The sequence below is a fragment of the Temnothorax nylanderi genome, unplaced genomic scaffold, assembly GCF_030848795.1.
Source record: "Temnothorax nylanderi isolate EJ_2023f unplaced genomic scaffold, tnyl_v1.0 TNYL_tig0091_pilon, whole genome shotgun sequence".
NCBI lineage: Eukaryota > Metazoa > Arthropoda > Insecta > Hymenoptera > Formicidae > Temnothorax > Temnothorax nylanderi.
The window spans coordinates 632,439-652,568 of NW_027249153.1; the positions used below are offsets into that span (position 1 = coordinate 632,439).

At 44.2% G+C, this 20,130-nt stretch overlaps 3 protein-coding genes across 3 annotated transcripts; 1 reads left to right on the forward strand and 2 right to left on the reverse strand.

The window, feature by feature from the left end:
* Positions 1–214: 214 nt before the first annotated feature.
* LOC139775045 (tubulin alpha-1 chain) lies at positions 215–3,804 on the reverse strand. The gene is made up of 3 exons (XM_071710716.1): positions 3,645–3,804; positions 1,848–2,070; positions 215–1,760 (listed from the first exon to the last, which is right to left on the reverse strand). Exons 1-3 carry the CDS (start codon positions 3,645–3,647, stop codon positions 634–636), a joined length of 1,353 nt encoding a protein of 450 aa, XP_071566817.1. The 5' UTR covers positions 3,648–3,804; the 3' UTR covers positions 215–633.
* Positions 3,805–9,585: 5,781 nt separating this feature from the next.
* LOC139774988 (myotubularin-related protein 9) lies at positions 9,586–13,266 on the reverse strand. The gene is made up of 7 exons (XM_071710604.1): positions 12,811–13,266; positions 12,397–12,562; positions 12,041–12,333; positions 11,871–11,974; positions 11,482–11,786; positions 11,029–11,352; positions 9,586–10,674 (listed from the first exon to the last, which is right to left on the reverse strand). Exons 1-7 carry the CDS (start codon positions 12,970–12,972, stop codon positions 10,268–10,270), a joined length of 1,761 nt encoding a protein of 586 aa, XP_071566705.1. The 5' UTR covers positions 12,973–13,266; the 3' UTR covers positions 9,586–10,267.
* Positions 13,267–13,420: 154 nt separating this feature from the next.
* On the forward strand, positions 13,421–19,865 carry Zmynd8 (Zinc finger MYND-type containing 8). The gene is made up of 9 exons (XM_071710597.1): positions 13,421–13,833; positions 13,932–14,431; positions 14,505–14,591; positions 14,825–15,296; positions 15,363–15,702; positions 15,808–15,988; positions 16,079–17,980; positions 18,066–18,352; positions 18,941–19,865. The coding sequence occupies exons 4-9, from the start codon at positions 14,854–14,856 to the stop codon at positions 19,064–19,066; spliced, it is 3,279 nt and encodes a 1,092-aa protein (XP_071566698.1). The 5' UTR covers positions 13,421–13,833; positions 13,932–14,431; positions 14,505–14,591; positions 14,825–14,853; the 3' UTR covers positions 19,067–19,865.
* Positions 19,866–20,130: the final 265 nt, after the last annotated feature.

A 20,130-nucleotide genomic window follows, 5' to 3' on the forward strand; every position in this document is an offset into this window, starting at 1 on the left:
TGAGCTCGTGATGCAATCGAATTTGCACGTCGTGCTTTCTTCCTCCGAATGATGACGATTCATCGCGAGAGCGCCCACGTGCTTCATCGACCTGACTATGACACATCTGTGAAGAAATATTTGACCATATATACTTTCTTCTCGCCTCCTCTTTCCTCATCCTTCACTCGTATTCATGTATCATGTAATGATTGGTAATAATTGTACGATCGAAGACGTATATTAATGCAATCTATTATTGTATAATGGTTGATATAATATATAAATAATATTACAACAAAATACACGAGAAAGTATTTTTAGATGTGCTTATATTTTTCAGTAGTTATTTCTTCAAAACGATACCAAGTGACAATTGTAAAAAAGCGAATACGCTTCTCTCGTCGAAGATTCCATATGTGTAAGGATCAAATCGGGGGAGATCGGATAGGGAGCAATGGGAAAAGTTTACATCGCGATAGGTCGCTTCGGATTGCATTATAAAATCAGATAAAGAAAAAAAATTCGCAATAGATCGCTTCAGATTGCGTTATAAAATCAGGTAAAGAAAAAAAAATCGCTTAAGCAATAAGTGGCAAGCGTCGTAGTATAAATACACGAAATACGAATAGACAGAAGTAAGAATCTTGATGATTAGTATTCCTCCGCACCGTCTCCCTCGCCATCGACGGAGTCCATACCGACTTCCTCGTAGTCCTTCTCCAGGGCGGCGAGATCCTCTCGCGCCTCTGAAAACTCGCCCTCCTCCATCCCCTCGCCCACGTACCAATGCACGAAGGCTCTCTTCGCGTACATCAGATCGAATTTGTGATCGAGCCGCGCCCAAGCCTCTGCGATCGCCGTCGTGTTGGATAACATGCAGACTGCACGCTGCACCTTGGCGAGATCACCGCCGGGAACGACGGTAGGCGGCTGATAATTGATGCCGACCTTGAAACCGGTAGGGCACCAATCAACGAATTGAATGCTGCGCTTGGTCTTGATAGTCGCAATTGCCGCGTTAACGTCCTTCGGCACTACATCGCCTCTATACAGCATGCAGCACGCCATGTATTTTCCATGACGAGGATCGCACTTGACCATCTGGTTCGCGGGCTCGAAGCAGGCGTTTGTTATCTCGGCGACGGAGAGCTGCTCGTGATAGGCCTTTTCCGCTGATATGACGGGAGCATAGGTGACAAGGGGGAAGTGAATCCTGGGATAGGGTACCAAATTTGTTTGGAATTCCGTCAGATCGACGTTGAGCGCGCCGTCGAAACGCAGCGAGGCCGTGATCGAGGACACAATCTGGCCGATCAGGCGGTTCAGATTTGTATAAGTCGGGCGTTCAATGTCCAAATTGCGTCTGCAAATGTCGTATATGGCCTCGTTATCCACCATGAACGCGCAGTCGGAGTGCTCGAGGGTGGTGTGCGTAGTCAGGATCGAGTTGTACGGCTCGACAACGGCCGTCGAGACCTGGGGCGCCGGATAAATCGCAAACTCGAGTTTCGACTTCTTCCCATAGTCCACCGACAGTCGTTCCATCAGCAGGGACGTAAAACCGGACCCGGTGCCGCCGCCGAACGAATGGAAGATCAAGAAACCCTGGAGCCCCGTGCATTGATCCGCCAGCTTGCGAACGCGATCCAAAACGAGATCGACTATCTCTTTGCCGATCGTATAGTGGCCGCGAGCATAATTGTTGGCGGCGTCCTCTTTGCCGGTTATCAATTGCTCCGGGTGGAAGAGTTGCCGGTACGTACCCGTACGTACTTCATCTGCAAGAACATTGGTGAGTGAGATTCAGTCATCCGGTTGTCGCTCGTTTTAAGGAAACTTCTGTGTAACGTAATATCATTACTCACCTACGACGGTCGGTTCAAGATCGACAAAGACCGCTCTCGGCACATGTTTCCCGGCACCGGTTTCGCTAAAGAAGGTATTGAAACTGTCATCATTGCCCCCAAGTATCTTGTCAGACGGCATTTGCCCATCGGGTTGGATACCATGCTCCAAACAGTACAGCTCCCAGCAGGCATTTCCAATTTGTACTCCTGCCTGTCCTACGTGGACGGATATGCATTCACGCTGCAAAAAATATTACACTTAAAAATCGTACATTAAATTGATTAAACTTATAATTTATATTTATAATTTAGATTTCATTCATAATAGATGACAAAATTCTATTTGCAATTTTACTTTAATAATTGCACACGAAAAATATATACATTAGAATATATACACATATAAAATGCGTATCAGAGTACATGCACGTATATAAAAATATATGGCATGTAAAGTTTATAAATAGACTTCTAACATAATGATTACAGATAATTTAAAACGGAGAACGTACTCCGTCATCTAACTAATACATCTCTGCCAACACAATGCTGACTATAATATATGCATATACGTGGGAAGTTCCAGGGTCGGCAGAGATGGAATATAAGAATATAGCCGTTAAGGGGGGATCGTGGAGCAACGGCAATTATTGATATTTATAGGTGTCCGATTTTCTTCGAATTGGCTTTACAGATTTGAAATCTCATTAACACGTTTAAAGTACGTAGAGAAATGATGGATGGAGCGGTAAATTGAAGACTAAAAACTTAAAAAAATTGAAAAAATTATATTTGATACTTGGTGTACCTAACCTTTTGTACCTAAAGCCATCGCTTCATGGAAACTTTCGTTTAATATACGAATTATATAGCTTACGTGTACAAATCGAAAGTACCCTACTAATCGGACTAGATCAAAGAACAGCGTTGAATCATTGAAACTAAGATTAAAAGCCTAATAAGAAATATTTTCGCTGATCGCAGATTTCATGCATGCGTACACACACGCAGTGTACATGGCGTTGCCAATCTGACAAGGACAGATATCTCGTAGGAACTCGTTGGATAAGGACAGAATGATCAAAGTTATCGATATTTTTAATTCCGCTCAGATGAGGTTGCTTTCCCGTCGGAGTTCGGCCGTCACCCCAGGTTGCCCCAGGTCCTCCAGGATCCCCTTAAGGCCGGAACATAATACAAAGGTACAGGCAATAGGAATGGGGAATAGCAACAGAATGTAGATTTTCAACCTATTGAAAGCCGTGTATCAATGCATTCTGTTCCTATTCCCTATTCCTTTTGCCCGTACCTTTGTATTGTGTTCCGGCCCTTAGTCTCCCGTAAAAGCCCGACAAGATTTCTTCCCGTCGCCGCCCAACGACAGAGAAACCATTCGCCACAGCGGAGCTTGTCGCGTTGCGTCGCGCAAATTTTTGCTTCTAAAAGTAGCACCAACGTAATGCAATCGCGAGCGTCGCTCGCGGTGACGTTACTCGTGCCAATCGGCAAGAGTCATCCTTAGATAAAATTCGCTGCTTCGACCAGATTAAGATTGATAGGATCTCTCGAACAACAATAACAGCGCGCTCTCTCTCTCCACGCTTCCCTTCAAAGGGAGACACACATATTACAATCGTACACCTTGATATACCGGGTCGCTCGTCAACGAAAAAGATCCGGTTTCGATTCTCGCCAATATGTCGTTACGTCGCAGTCGTCGCACTTGCCCACGACGCCAGGCAGAGACGATCGACGAGGACGGTTTTAAGAAGGGAGAACAGAATTTACGATCGTGAAAGAGGTTAAGGTCCTTACCATCTTGACGAATGACGAAACGGAGACTCGTAGCGAGATTTGCTTGCTTGCGATACGTTCCTGACGGCCGTTTGAACGGAGTTGGCGATGGAACTCCCTCGAACGATCTCGGCTTGACTGAGCGCCTGCTCAGAACGGCCGGTCTTTTATAGCTTCGGTGGGTACCCGTTTTACGCCCGTCCCAGGAGCACGCCGCCTATGTCGCTGACGCTCGTCACGCTTATCCGACTATGTAGGGTCATGAGATTGCGTAACCGACCGTACGCAGCCGACCCAATCACGCTGGAGCGAACGTTATAAAGTTCAATCCTTTCCCCCCTTTTTCGCCCTCGGCTTCAATAATCGGTTTTGAACCTGCAAGGATTATAGCTACCTATTACGCACGTCCTTCGATATATCGTTGAGAGATTTTTTGCATTTTTCGCGGTTCGCTTCTTATATTCTTCCAGGCTTACCTCGATCCGCGCGGTGAGGGGAAACGAAAACAAAAACCAGGAGGACTCGCGATGTCCGAGGTGAAACTTGGGCTCCTGCGTGGACACGAGACAGTTTTAGAGAGCACCGTAAATATATCGCGGAGAGCGACGAACTCGGCTCTCGGCTGTTAAACGTGCACGTGTATATGTGCACTTCCGTCCTAGAATAGCCGCTGCGTCCTTACTGTATCCGTTTTGCTTGCTGCATCCGTTGAATGGGCAGATCCTTCTGCAAGGTCAAAACGACAAACGTAAATCATATATTTTAAAAAAATTGTAATCGACATTTCGTCAAAGTTCACCGCGACTTGGCAATTAAAAACCCGCTTATTGTCCGCGATAGCAGTAATTGTGATAGACTCTTGAAAAAGAGAAGTTTGATCCCGATATATCACGTCGATATATAGATGAAAAGAGTTGACTCGCGTGCTCTTCGTGCCTTTGGAATGAGACTTCGAGTCAGCGATTAACTTGGTCGACGATTAATTCAACTGGCACAATTGCTGAGATAAAATTTCTTGGCTATATAAGAATTCATCGTCCTTAATCTCTAATCTTTTATTTCGAACAACAAAAAGTTAATAATTCTATCCACGTTAACAAAATAGTGTAAATGTTATTTAGATAAGCGTTATTAGATTGCTGATTAACGTTCAATCAGCAGCAATTTTTTTTCACAATTAATGTCCTATATAAATAAAAAGTGGTGATTAGAATTTTGTTTAAGATAAATCATTATGTGAATAATGGTTAATATACATTTACAATTAATATACGTAATTTTAATTAGACAATTGTGATACCTATTTATCTAAAATTCCAAGAATATTCTGAGAATTTGGAATTTCGAATCGCGAAACATCGGGCTCGAAACATCGATCAAGTATTAGAAGAATTGACATAATTGATGCAAAAGATTGCATTATCTAAAATTCCAAGAAAAATTTCCAAGAACCATGATTACCGAGCACTCGTAGAATCTTGAGTCCCGGAGTCTAAACTCTCAAAAATCGAAAAAATATCAGGAGGATATAAATCGAGAAGAAGGTCGCTTATTTATTTGCCACCACCAGCGCCATCTGTGTCGAGAACTCTCGCAAACTTTATAGCTATATCATCGGTCGGTAGTTCAGAATTTTCTCGACAGTTTTCAGTCCGACGGTGCGCGCTGCTCCTCGATAGTTCGTCGTATCGCCGATAGGGCGCGCTCGAGTCGCGTTCTCGGATCGGTTTCGTACCGGTCCGGTTTTTCGCCTTTGGGATGATACTCCCTGGATGCTCCTGGGGCCGGGCTCACGAGCACGAGGTATAAATCACTATGGAAACGACAATTGCGAGCTTCACCTCGCTCCTTCCCCTTCGCTTTCCACGACCTAACCACGTTCTTTCTCCTTCTCCTCCTTCTCCTTCGCATTTCGCCCTCCTTCTTCCTCTCTCTATTCCCAACCGTCTTTAAAGCGTCCGTAGGTCTCTCGACAGTGGTGCTCCGATTTTTCCTGTCAAAATGGAGGCACCATAAATCGTGAACCTTGTTTGTACTTTTATACTAACAAACTGCTCTCTACAAATTTATTCTAGAAATGGCTCTAATTTTGAAATACCAATTTTCAAATTTAATTCGAGAAATTTTAATGAACAATTAATTTAAATAATTTTTGATCGTTTTTTATTTCTTTCAATGTTATTTTTCATTGTCGTTAGTCACGTGTGTCTCTCTTGCGCGTTTCTCGAATTATTATTAACATACAGAATAAAACATTTCTTCCAAAAACAATTTTAATTGGACGTCCACGTGAATTATTCTGGAAAAAAAAAATAGACGATTGTGTCGCGACGCCAACAGATACACACGTTCCTGGCATTCTCCATTTACGACTACCTGTAACGTGTTGTTCTTTTCTTTATCGCGAGTTTCCTTTTCCTCGGTTTCCAGCGGTCCTCTAATATCTCAAGCGGTTCACAACCGGGATTTTAGATGCCTAACGTTCCTGTGCGATGTTTACCACGAGGGTTTGCGGCGAGGGAATAACGCGCTCGAAATCGGAAGAGCACCGAAGAATGTCTCCTAGAAAGACTGCGGAGCATCCTCGGATACGCATAGTTTAGATAAGCGAAGGAAAACTTGGAAGGAGAAAAAATTATCTTTTTTTTGTTTCTTGAACATTGATATAAATTCATTGAGATTAAATTAAGTATATAAAATGCACCGCATTATCGTCTGGATTTCTTATCCGAGGAAAGGGATGAGGCCCCCCGAGCTTCTCCGACGTTATTTTTCGCGGGAATTGACGGCGCATCTCGAAAACGAACCACCGCTGCGGCGCGCTGGCTTTTCTCTCAGGATGCTGCGGGAGAAAGATAAAGGAAAGATGAAGTTCAAGGTCACGCACACGCTCGCTGTTGCGCAACACAATCGGCGCCCCGTACCTGTGAATTCGCCAACAATGCACGTTATCGCGAATATATCCGAGAGCATAAAGGAATCGCCCACAAAAGGGCCTTAGAGCGAACAAAAGGGATACTGCCAGGCCACTCTTTCAAATTGCATTGCATTTCTGGAGAATCTCGTTCTGGAGAATTCTGGATTGTAGAGCTTCTGGACTCCTCCGACACTCCCCGCTGAGACAAGCCGAAATCCTACGTTTTCTAATTAAGTTTCAAACTGTAAAATATAAATTAATAAGCTCGTTTGTTTCTCAAATTTTTAAATTTTGCAGAGCGAGAGAAATGTTCGAGGCGAGAGAATAAAATTCTTTTCCAAGCAGCTAGGAAATGTGCGATCTTGCGTTTTTAGCAACCACGAGGTTTGTATTCGTTAAAGCCCTGCGCACAATAGAGCACATATTAGAAATAAGAATGGATGTTAGGGTATATAAATATAGGAATATTCCTGTAATAAATATTAAATATTAGGATATGTAAGGGTTATATTTTTCATTGTGCGGGGGTCTTAAATGTAGAAATATTCCTATATTTATATCTTGTATTTTATTCTTTTCCATTGTGCGTTACGTTTAATTATTATTTCTAATTCCGATTCCTAATATTTAATATTTATTTTTATTCCTAACATTTTTTTTAGCTACAAAATTAAATCAAGGCGAGAACCATGATATTTCTAGTGATTTCCAAGTGCATTTCTTCAAAATCATCGTGACGACAAAATTCTTTGTGAATTTTCAGGTAATTCATTCGTTCATTTCAGGTAAGAAGAGGACATTCTCAACCGCCGTTAGAGCGGCTCTTCTGGGGCACAGTGGTGCTCAGGTTTTTCGAAATCGAGGCTCGAAATACAACGCGTCCGTCGAATTCGATACTTTACAGCGGCCGTAATGCGACGTCTACGTAGGGACGCTGCTTTCTTTTTGCGAGCTGATAAAAGAAGAATCCGGCATTCATCTCGCTGGTTCGCGGAAGCGTAGTGAGCGAACGCGTTTTACTCAAGAATACGGCATCGCCTTCCGGTATATATACGTGCATGTATGTACGTCTCCACTCTAATAACGAGAGAGAAAAAGAGAGAAAGGAGAGAGAGGAAGATAGACGTTTTACCACCGCTCTCAGGCTGCTGTCCAGAAACGTCTCTTCGCGGTCGCTTCGCTTCTCCGCTCTTCGCTTCGAAAATCGCATCTTTCTTTGTTGTGATCCCCGGACGCCTTGGGAAAAAGCGTCCCTTCTCTCGCCCCTCCTTAAGGGCCTCACGGACGGTAACTGCCTGCCTGCGAGCGGGACTAGCGGGAGATAGAAAGGGAGGGAGAGAGCTCAGGACCACGGGACGAAAAGAGACTGACCGATCCCGAACGGAGGTGAGGGGAGGAGAGAGAGAAAGAGAGAGAGAGAGAGAGAGAACGGCGGTACAGGGCCCCTTCTCCGAGAATGCCCCTACTACGGAGTGAGGCCGCTAATGCCATTCCCGTCGGACGCATCACTCTGCTTTCCGGCTCCGTCGACGACGTTTGTGTTTCTTTGGACGAGGACGAGGACGAGGAAATTTCCGCGGCGATCGGTCCTGAGGAGAGAAGAGCGCGCTTCCGGAGGACGAGGGAAAGTTCGGCAACGTGGGATCCGTCCGATACGCCCGTCCAGCGGCCCTGGATGGGTTTGAATTCAGTCCACGTTTCACGATTATATGCGTGACTAGATCCACACTCATCCAAGGATACTGGACCTGTGGCTGAGGCGAGGAGAGCGCGCGCGCGTGCGCGCTCGCGTGTGTGGACCAACACACCTGTTCTTCTCTTCTCCCGAGGCTTCTGGGAAGTGATATCGTGAGGTAAATGAGAGACGGATCGACGAAAGGATAAAGAGCGAGAGAGAAAGAGAGAGAGAGAGAGAGAGAGAGAGAGAGAGAGAGAGAGAGAGAGAGAGAGAGAGAGAGAGAGAGGGAGAGAGACAGAGAAAGAAATAGAGAAAGGCTCGAAGCTACGCAGCGGTATCACGAGGTAACGGTCGCAGACGCGAGGTCGCGATTTCTCACGGATCTCCTCCATCGCGCAGATTCGAAACCGGTATAATAATCTCCGCGCGCGCTCGCCCGTGTCGCCGCCGCCACCGCCGCCAAGACGTGATGCCTAAATGGCGTCGTGAACGCGTCGGAAGGACGATCTAGTCTTCGGGATACTCCTTTACGCGTCCGAAGCCAAATCTCGGAGACTCTTTCGCGACGCTCTTTCACGATCGAGTGCTCTTTCTGGATCTCCATTCTCCCAAGCGATAGACGCGCTCCACAAAACGCTCCAAATTTTCCCTGTTTGTTCGCGGTGAACGGAAACGTGGGGGTAAGGCGTCGGAAATCGAACTCAACGGAAATTATACCGGTCTCAAAACTTGTACCGCTCTTCTCACCCTCGCGTGCCGCTCGAAGCCCGCGCGAATCGTGTTTACGCTTAGAGACGCAATCTTGGGGCCTTCAAGGAACATTAAAAACGCAAACGATGCTAAACTTCCGTTTAAGATTACTTAGATTAAAATCGCAACGTTGATCGCTTTTATTCGCTTTTTCTTTGAAGTTTGGTTTCAAGTTCCATACACCTTGGTCGACGTCGACTTATCCTTTGTCTTCCCCGAACTTGGCAGCTTCAACGTGGCGCGCGCGTACCTTCTACTCCTGTCTCACAATTACATTAAGAGAATGCGTACACGTGCATGTATATTCGATCGCGAACCGCGAACGCTGACGAAACTTGATGCATTCCTGAGTGGCGGAGCCAATGGCCGTGGGATTCCCTTTCAGTTTCTTTGTGTGTGAACACCTGCCGCGCTTTCCCCTCCAGCCTTCTCTCCCCCTTTTACCACGGCAGCGGCAACAATCCTGCCCTTAGCCCTCCCCTCCTCCTCTTTCCTTCTCTTCGCTCATCCACCGCCCTCCCGCCATCCTTCCCGAATAACGGTAAAAACTCGTCCGTACCCCCGAACGAGCGAGATTTCCTTCTCTCCGTACGCTCGAATGAAAAATTCGCAAGTCCTACCCTCGCAATTACGCTCTTTAATAATAGATTTACAATATACAGTCCATTTTCATTTGTTTATATTACTTTAACTTTGGTGGATAAATAAATTATATATGTATATAGTATTTTATATATCTGTATATATATATATATATATATATTATATATAAAATTTCTTTTGTATATAATATATATATATGTATATTGTGTAATATCTTGTTAATTCTGTTTCATGGTACAATACAAATTATGCATTTGTCGTGAAATAAAAAATATCACAATTTATCTCGTCTCGTTTAAATCATTTAAATAGAACTTGATAGAACCCTTTTGGTAATGCGAGTTTTACTATATATAGAAGAAAATCGCGTGACTTATAATATTGACTGATGTGATGTGACAGATATACCTTTTACATGATACGCAATATGCAAATCTATATTGACAACGATAATACGATCCATGGATCGCAGACCTATTCTTAAACTAATAGACACTCTCTTCTTCATCTCGGCGAGAAGTCGAAAGAATTGCACCGAGAATTTATTACGAAGGCTTCAGCATTCGTGGCAGGTTATCGTGAAGACCCGTTGATCTTTGCGGACCAACTAGTATTGTATAATTAAAGGCATATTGACAAGATCGTTGAATCTGCAGCGCAGATTTCTTCGGTTTTCTTCGGCCTCTACGATCTGTATCAAGTACTCTGAGACTCTAGGCTCAATTGCGCTATACGGGGATGGTTATCCTCTTGATTGTCCGCGTCTCCCCGCGACATGTCCGGATCCGATCGGATCTCCTCCAACGCCTGCTTGATCTGCGCCTGCAGCTGTCCGGCCACTTTGCGCACCGCCGTGTGATTCTGCTTGATCTGCTTCGCGTAGGAGAGCATGCCGTCCCACGGGGCTGCACTCGTATGCGCGAGATACAGTTCTTTCCACAGTTGAATACTGATGGGTGCGACGCTGGGCCAAATCACTCCCGGATTCGGTTCGTACAACGGATTTATCCACTGTTCCAAAACGTCCGGTTGATTCATGTACGACCATAAACTGTAGGTTCGCTCGGACAGCCGTAATTTTATCCTCTCCGCTTCCGAATCACCTGAACAAACAACAATATACATGTATAACGATAAGTAAGCAATAATGATAAATAGCTGGTATTTAATTCATTATAAATTAAAAAAAGATCATATATAATACATAATATTCTCTAAGATCAAATATTATTATGTATATATTACGTAAATTTAATTTATATTTTACCGATTTATCTAATCTCGTATAGTGGCTTGCAACAGAATTATTTCTACGTACGTACGTATGCAAGTGCAGAAAAAAAAAATTACGTGTTTGGTCATAACTCATTGTTACAATGAGAAAACGAGAGTCTTAATAAAAATATAATTTAAATGATATAGAAAAGTAAAAGTAACATAATTAATGCCTCACATACCTAAAAATGTACCATAGTTCGAGGAATAGGCGTGCTTATACAACTTGATGAGCAAATCCGCGGTGTACTCGAAGCTGAATTGGAATTGATGATGCAGCTGAAACAGGCAATCGAGGAAAAGCAGAAAGGTCGGCGCGTGCGTCGGATTTTGCGAGCTTGAAGATTGATACGCTCCGCAACGGGTCCGACTAAAAAATTGATGGCCGGCTTGCAACCACTCGCGCTCTATGAGTGCCTGAAGCCCTCGTACCGTCCGGCAATCAGGATTCAGTATTGCCTGGGCCAAGCTGGTTACGACCAACGTAGAGTCCCTACCTGTGCTGCCTATAAACCGAAATTATAACGTTGTCATTACACGATCATTAATCTTGAAGGAAAAGAGTAGACAAACGCGATATACTTTCGTAACATTATTTAAATATTATGCTATTGATGTTTGCTGTATAAACACACCGTGCACCAGTACAGCCGCGGCTTCTTGATGCAGGCATTGCGCGGTGACGCAAGCAGCATTTAAAGCGCTCTGCACAGCGGTCAGCCATCCGCTGCTATCCAGTTTCGACAGCCACTGCGAAGTGGAACTGTTGACATCGTTGCAAGCCTCTATCAATTTGTAGAAACTATCGGCCAAATCGTGCGGCCGAGGAACTGGTTTATGTACTTTTCGCCATTGTGGATAAGCCGCGTCCATTTCCGTGCCTCCGCCTCTGGCTCTGGCACTCTGCGCCTGATTGACCGATCTTGTGTCCACTATGTAACTATGCATAAAATTCAATAACTGTGATGAGTATCTAAAAATAATACCTGCGATTTAAGAACAGTCGTATATTAGTCATACGTACCCACGTCTCCCAGGACCTAGAACCGCATTTAACAGTTTTTCATCTTCTTTGCATCTCTTACCAGTAGCACCGCATAACGGCTGACCGCTTCTCATCAGTATACTCTGCAATAAGATAAAAATAGTTAAATAGATGTTATTGTATAATTTAAAGTAATATATATTACTTACCCCTCCTTCGTGTCTGTAACATAAAACAGGGAACCTTCCACCGTCCCTAAAGCCAGCTGAAGCTATTACAACTTTATCGTCTACTTGACGTGGCACTATGACCGCCGACGGATACGAATTACAAACTTTGTAATCCCTGTTTAGGTAACTGATACGCCACTCGTCCCCGTGAGCCGCCAACAATCTGGACCATTCGGAGACAGGTGCAAACGCTGTCCATCCATCTTCTATCTGTACTATGACGTTATTGGTTGTCTGTGGTCGATAGAAGAATGGATATTGTAGAGTTTGATCTGCAAAAATAAGAGATAATTATATCTCGCTGTCGAGCAATGTCGCGGATATCAACAAATTACCTAGGGATATTAGCTTCTCTATGGATAATATGGCATTGATTAAATCGTTAGTAGAACCGATATCTAACTGAAGGATCTGAAAGTCCTTGCACTTCAATATTATACTACCGCCCGGGCTCTGAGCGTTCAGTTTCTTCTCTACGACGTCAATGTTTCTGTTCATCAGCTGGCAAAAGGAGAGAAATATAATGAAATTAAGAATTGATTCAAAGAGAAGAGCGTACTTGAAAACAATTAAATTAAAATGTTAATTTTTATAATATATATTCTTTTAAAGTAAGATGTTTAAATCCAATAATTAAACAAAAAAGATATAAAGATAGATAGTTTTCTTCTATGATTTTGCAAGTGCACTCTGTCTATTAATACATTATCTATACGCGTCGAAAAATTAATAAATTTATCGACGCCTACCCAAAGCTCCTGGCCGTCGTCCTGCCTGGAGGACAGGATGAGGTGGTGGCCGCTGATGCACAGCGTCCCATCCATGCTCTTGTTATTGCCATCGTTCTTGTCGACCAACACGACATTGTCGACTTGCGGGATTAATATATTATCGCCGATGTGGTCGCCCATTATAGCCTTGGCTCCCGGGAGTCTACGTGACGGCCGACGAGTCTCTCGATGAGATACGAACACTTTGACGGAATGACATAACCTAAGCAGTCCGCTGCTCCGTCAAACTGTCACGAGAGGATCCTCGAGGCATAATTCGCCCCGCTGGCCTCGATCTCTCCTCTGGAAAATTCACACTTCAGCGAGCGACCTCGATTCCAGCGACCGCGACGTTCCCCATTTATCTCGGTCGTGACTAGATAAAGTCACAGCTGTTGTGCGACTTGTTTACCATCCCTACGCGATCCATAACATAATCCGCATCCCGCATCGTTCACCGTGCATATCGCTTCGGTCACTCGCATATCGCATCGCTTCGCCGCGGTGGGGAAACGGAAGAGAAAGAGAGAGAGAGAGAGAGGACGAGGAAGAGTGAGAAAGGGCGAGAAAGAGGTTAGGTTATGGTACCGCGCCCCACGTGACCGCGGTCACATAACATAACCTCCTGGACCTGGATGACAAGTAGCGGTGCGGCGACGGGGTTTCGGCTTGTCATGTCCGACCTGACTAACCTGAGCGAACGAGGGAAACGTCTCGCGATTACGATATCGAGGCAACCTGACGATTCCATGATAGATTCGTCGATTCATGCGCGAGCGAAAACGCCAACCGTACGGCGAGAACATTGCTGCGGGCCTAGGAAGAAGGCCGACGCGAGGTACCGCGGGGATGAGAGCCCACGCCACATCCGGATCGTTGCTGCTTCCTGGGAGGAGGAAGGCGAGCGGGACGCGCGACGATCGGCGCCGGGTCGGACATTCCTCCTGGAGCCACGCGACATTTAGCTATTAACGCGACGTTTTGGCCAGTTTTGGCATGACGGTATTGTCTATTGTTTTATCTATCTGCTATCTCGTTTCCACGGAACCACCTTGCGGTCGGGACTCGGGACAGATCTAACTGAAATGTTCATTCTCTAGCTTCGTGCCCGCAAAGGAGTCTAGGAGTCGCGAGTCGCCACGGCGAAGGATCGCGTGGAGAACGGTGAACGGTTGACAGTTGTCTCCTCCTCCGTCAGCGGTGGTCAGCGGGGCTGACCGACGTTGACGGAAACGAGACGGAAGATAGCTGATAGCGGTGATAGCAGCGGGAGTGCGGGGCGGAGTATCACGTGATCGCGGTGGCTTCCTACGAGGGACACCGTCGAGGGGTGGCGCCACCGACAGCGGGTAAGGCTGGCATCCTACAAGGAGAGGAAGGCGAGCTTTCTGGGCCCTGGAGTCGAGAGTCGAGTCGGATAATCGTTACACGACGACGCCGACGGCTCGGCTCAAGGCTGATACCGCATTTACTAACGTTCGCGATCTGCTAGGCCACGCCGGGGCAGCTCGCGACGCGATCTCAAGACACTCAAGGGTGTCTGAGGCAGTCAACAGCAATCAGTAGCACACAGAAGCGTCGTATCTGGAATCTCCACGAGGTAAAAGACCTGTTTACCTCATGAGGTTTCCACAAAGACGATAACCGCAACGAGACTGTTAATATTCTTTCAGCAGACCACCGAGCCCGTCTGAACGCTAGAAACTACCGCTTGGGTCCGCCGAATTGTGTCTAGTATGCAGCAGTTGTTATCATTATAGGTAATCTTGCAGACACGAAGCTTATGAGTATTATTGCCGCTGCGTATCTTCGTATCTGAGTCCTGTTGAAGTAAATATATGATACATACCTATGCCCTCTGATTTAATAGCTTGTGGTAATAGCTGCCGTTGGCTATATATCACAATGGATGATACGATGATTGTATAAATAGATTATATATATGGATTTGTGAGCTATATATCCTGTATTTTTTTTTCGGTGAACCAACTAGACTTTACTAGACGCCTTCTGCCAAAGGTGATGACCAAAATGGCGTCCCACGAGAGCAGCGAAGGTTCGATAAAATCTCCCGTCACAGATAAAGTAAATATGACGTCGGAGTCAAAAACGGACGAGGAAGAATCAACCGCTTCACCGCCAGTTGACCGACACGATGAGCCGAGCGACACAGCTGCCGATGCAAAAGAGAATCAAACATTGAAGTCAACTGATGACTGTACGAGCGTACAGACAAAAGATTCTGATAATACAAATAACGACAACAGAGGTGATTTGAAGCCATTGGCGATTGATAAGAATAAGCAAGACGACGGTAAGATGGACGAGAAGCAAGAGACGCAAAATCTAGCCTCACCTGCAGATCCGCAAAATGTAAAAGAAGAAAAGGAAGTTAAAAAAGAAGATAGCAAAGACTCCTCGACAAAAAAAGGACCTGTTTTAAAACGAAAGCGAAAAACTTTAAGGTTAGTACAGACATATTTCTAAAAGTTATATTTTAGATATAAAAAGAAACACGTTGATATTTTCAGCAAGGAATTTCCCGTGGGGGAGAGCGCCACCAGGAGGAAGAAGGTGAAAACTGACCACGACCGATTTTGTTGGCGATGTCACAAGGAGAAGGTTGACGCCGCCTATTGCACCGCCTGTCCTCGTTCGTGGCATCGTAAATGTATAGGTGGCAACCCATATTCAGTACATTCGGCACCTCAATATTCGGCATATTCGAATAAGTGGATTTGCGGAGAATGCGCGACCATCTTAAAAGCGGAAAATGCCGAAACGCGTTCCATAGCCATGGCGCAGTTGTCCATCGATCAATTGTGCATGTTGCTCAAACATGTGGTTGAGAGATTACACGATTATCCTGGTGTATGTACATCCTTTCTCATCGAGTGCTATAGCGTACTGAAATTTTATTGCATTATTCATTTACTTATTTAATATATTTCTAATTAATTTTTACTCTTGATGTAGTCCGAACCATTTTGCAAACCGGTGGATCTCATAGAGGTGCCAACTTATTTGGATTACGTTATCAAGCCGATGGATCTGAGCCTTTTGGAATCAAATGTGCGATCTAAGCTTTACGGCAGCACCGATGCGTTTATGGCCGATGCAAAATGGATTCAGCATAATTGCATCGTGTTCAATACGTGTACGTGACAACTCGCTGTGCTTTTAAGTCTGTCGAAATCATCGAGTATTAAAGATAAACAAGCTTATTCTCTGTTGATATCTGTTGTAGGCGGTGGAGTTTACGCAGACACGTCGAAGCTGACGAACGCGGCGAAGCAGCTCATCAAAGTAGCGCGTCAAGAAGTCTCGGAAATTGAGGCGTGTCCCGACTGCTACGCACATAGTCGGAACTTACCGAGGCCTCAACCGTCATGGTTTATCGAGCCCTGCCGCCGACCGCATCCACTTGTGTGGGCCAAACTGAAGGGATTCCCGTTTTGGCCGGCAAAAGCGATGCCTCGCGTGAATTCTCAGGGATACGTAGACGTGCGTTTCTTCGGCGAACACGATCGCGCCTGGGTGTCGCCGAAGGATCTCTTCTTGTATTCCGAGGAGCCACCCGCGCCATCCCCCCGTAAACGGAAAACCGACATGGACGAGTGTGTGCGAGAGATCACTCGGCACTGCAGAAAGCTCGCGCTTATGTTCGGCCAGTTTAAGTTTGCGCCACCCAAAGTTCAGTACGATCCGAACGATCCGATGCAGATACAGCTGATGCTACCGAATTACAATCCCCTCGAACCCAACAACCCTTCGCCCAATCCCGAGTTTTCCACACCTCAGAAGAAGACGCCCCAGAAAAAACGAAGTTTCCTTAAAGGTAAATCACAGAGTGACGAGTTGACCGATGGCGAAATAGATACTGACTCGAAAGGCAACGCTCATGAAAAGGAGAACGAAGCTACATCGCCAAAAGTACAAAAATTAGATGCTGATGTTAAGGATACTTCAAGCTCGCAAATTAATCTAGGTGATGGTCCTAATAAATTAAATAAGAAAACAGATCAAGAGAGTGTTAAGTCAACTCCTCAAGAAGTTGCTCAAAACAAAACGGTAAGAGGTGAAAAATCGAGAAATGCGAGGACATCGACGTCTCGATTAAATGTTACGGATAATAACGCCGAAAATTATAGCACAAGTCCTAATACCAGCAACTCAGGCAAGAACAATTCGCAAAAAGCGAAGAACGATGTGAAGTCGCCTACAAAAAGTTTGCCTAGGATTGTGGAGGGTGAATCCACATCGTCCGACACGGCGCGAATGAAGAAAAGCCTTTTGAAAAATATTATCAATCCTAAACTGGCACTCTCCCAAATGGACAACTCGAAAGCGGTTACGAAGCAGACGAAGAGAGTGTTGAAACCAAAAACGAGGATCGTTAACAAGCTAAACGCGGAGAAAGAATTGACGACTGCTGCCGCGAGCAAGGAGAATGAGAAACAGTCGAATTCGAGTAAACCCATTTCGCTGTTGAAGAATAACAAGGAATCGTCGAGTGTACAAAAGAGCACACCCGAAATTGACATAATGCTATCGCCTTCTACAGCGTCGAACGCGAGTGTCACTCATACCATTCCATCGACGAATTCGATCGTTCCTATGGCGGATAAATCCGTGTTACTCCTCGTGGTGAACGGGACAGCAGCTGAATCCGCGCAACAGGTCGCGTCGACGATCGACTGTCAAGGCAACAAGGATGCTCAACAAGGATGTCCAACAAGATTTTCTTCGACGACAGAGGGACAGCATAATTCGCCTAAAAAGAAGGAGAGCAAGGCTAGGAAGAGCTTTCCCAGATCGCCCAATTCACGAAACGTTCAACGTCCGTTGTCGGACGCAAGCGCAATTATTCAGGTCTCTCCGGCTAGGCAAGAAACGTTATCGACTTATGAACTAATACCTCCGGAGGCTGGACCGATCAGCGCGCGTTTGCACCATGATGCGCACGACCTCGCGAGGAGAATGGGCCATTTGATGGAAGAGACGTACAAGGCGGCAGCTCAGGAGAACGTTAACGGCGAGAATGGCACCGCTGACAATTATCAGGCGACCATATTCTTCTTGCGGATGCAGATCGAGCATATGAAGTGGCAGCATCAGCAGCAGCTAGCCGAGTTGAAACATAACGCAGGTATACCTGTCTTTTCTGTCTAGCGAAATCGTTCGATAGTCAATTATTAATGTGAAAACACTTCAGGAAACGTTATAAATTTCAGATCGTACTCTGCGCGAGATGCGCGCGAGTTTGGAAGCGGATAGATTGCGATCGCTCGAGGAAGTTCGCAAAGAGATCGAAAAGGAGAAGATCCGATGTATCGAGGAGACCAAGAAGAAGCAATGGTGCGCCAAGTGCGGACAGGAAGCGATGTTTTACTGTTGCTGGAACACCGCTTATTGTAATTATCCGTGCCAGCAGTCGCATTGGCCTACGCACATGCGAACGTGTTCCCAGCAGCCTGCGTACACTACCGTCGTCTCGGTTGCAAATACGAATCCGCAGCAGGTAATGCCCAGATTAAGTGGATAACTTTGAACTTGTGAAGAGCCAGAGTGAGTTAGTGGAAGTCTCAGTTCTCAAACGAGAAGTTCTATTGTAGCATTTCAGGCTTTCGATGCCTAAATGCTACAATAGAATACTATAGGCCTGTTCTTTTTTAGGCTGAATCTTTGACTATGGGTCTGTTTTCTATTGCTGAACTGTTCCTTTCAATATAGAATAAAAAAGATAAACTCTCTGAACTAGCGCAGCCAGTTTAATAATAAAAAACAGACCTAATGTTATTTTATCTTATGTCAAGAAACTTTCCTTGCTCGTTTATTTTTTTTTTTTAATTGTAAAAATCATTTGCGATATAAAGAAATTAGAATAATATGGATGAAGAAATATTGAGACCGTCTAGTTCTAGTCTAATATATTTGTTGACAATTCACGTTTTATTGGCTCCTATCAGAGTCCATTGTTCACAAATTAACTTACACTATTGACACTCTGAACGCTTCAAAGTTCAATTTTGATTTTAAATCGTTCCTGTGACATGATTAAATGGTTACAATTGTATTGCAAACAGTTTAGAAGTATTTTACTTTTCAGAGCAATAACATCGTAACACACGATTCTACGAGCAAGCCGTATCCTCTATCACCCGGCAAATTGAGTGGAATTTTGCCCTCGTCAGCTTCGTCCCTCAGAAATAAGACCAGCCAAGATACGCTGTAGGCAAATTGCAATTATTTATAACCGATTTCATATCGGCGCGAGTAGGATGAAAAAAGTTTCGATAGCACTGCAGGTAAATTAATATCTGCAAACAACCAGCAAAAATCTTAATTTAAACCACATTGAAACTATCTGAAATCATGTACGTATAATAGTATGTAGTTAATTTCTTTTCTTGATCTTGACATTTTCAACAACGCGATGTAAATAATCCGTAGCGATTAATATCCTTAGAATTTTTGACGTCAGATCATCAAGTTGCAAAAGACTCGAAAATAAGGGTGCAAATTCATCATTAACATTTATAACAATAAACTTGTAGTACTACACCTTTAATTTAATTATTATTAAAAAGTAATAATTTAATAATTATCATAGCAAGTATGAAAGATGTGTAATAAATTACGCTTGAGAAAACGTTAGGTTAAGTAGATTAGATTATATAGATCGATGACTTCTTGTAATACGATAATTATACGTGTTTAATGTGTTTAAGCATTGTCATAATCTGTTTTGAAATTTGATAACGCTACGTTTTGTAACTATGTTATACGTTTCACGTAATTTTTCAGTTCCTCTACAGATGCACTTGAAAAAACGCGAGATAAGAGAGAAAAATTATTTTTTCAACAGAGCCTCACGACACAAGCCTAAACACGCTTCTAACATAAAGTAATCTACATTCTTGTAAAGAACACGATAAGCGTTTACATTCTCGGTTAAGTCTGATATAGCCTATATGGCGTTTAGGCATGAATAATTTTCAACGTGTTTATGAATAAATCATCAAGCAGAGAGATACGTTGAAATTTATATTTACATAACATGTTTCTCCGAACGTTCCTATTCCGTCAACAATCTAAATTTCTAAAAGATAAGTCATCCGTTTTGTTTTTCACCTTTGTCCTCCGAAGATAATTTTCTTTCTCAGATTACACAGATTAAATACAATTTGTAAGTTCTTTGAAAAGAAAGAAGGGATAACTTTGGAGCTGTAAAATAATTTAATTGGGAGTAAGAGGATTAAATGACGAGAGAAAGTACAGAGAGAGAGAGAGAGAATA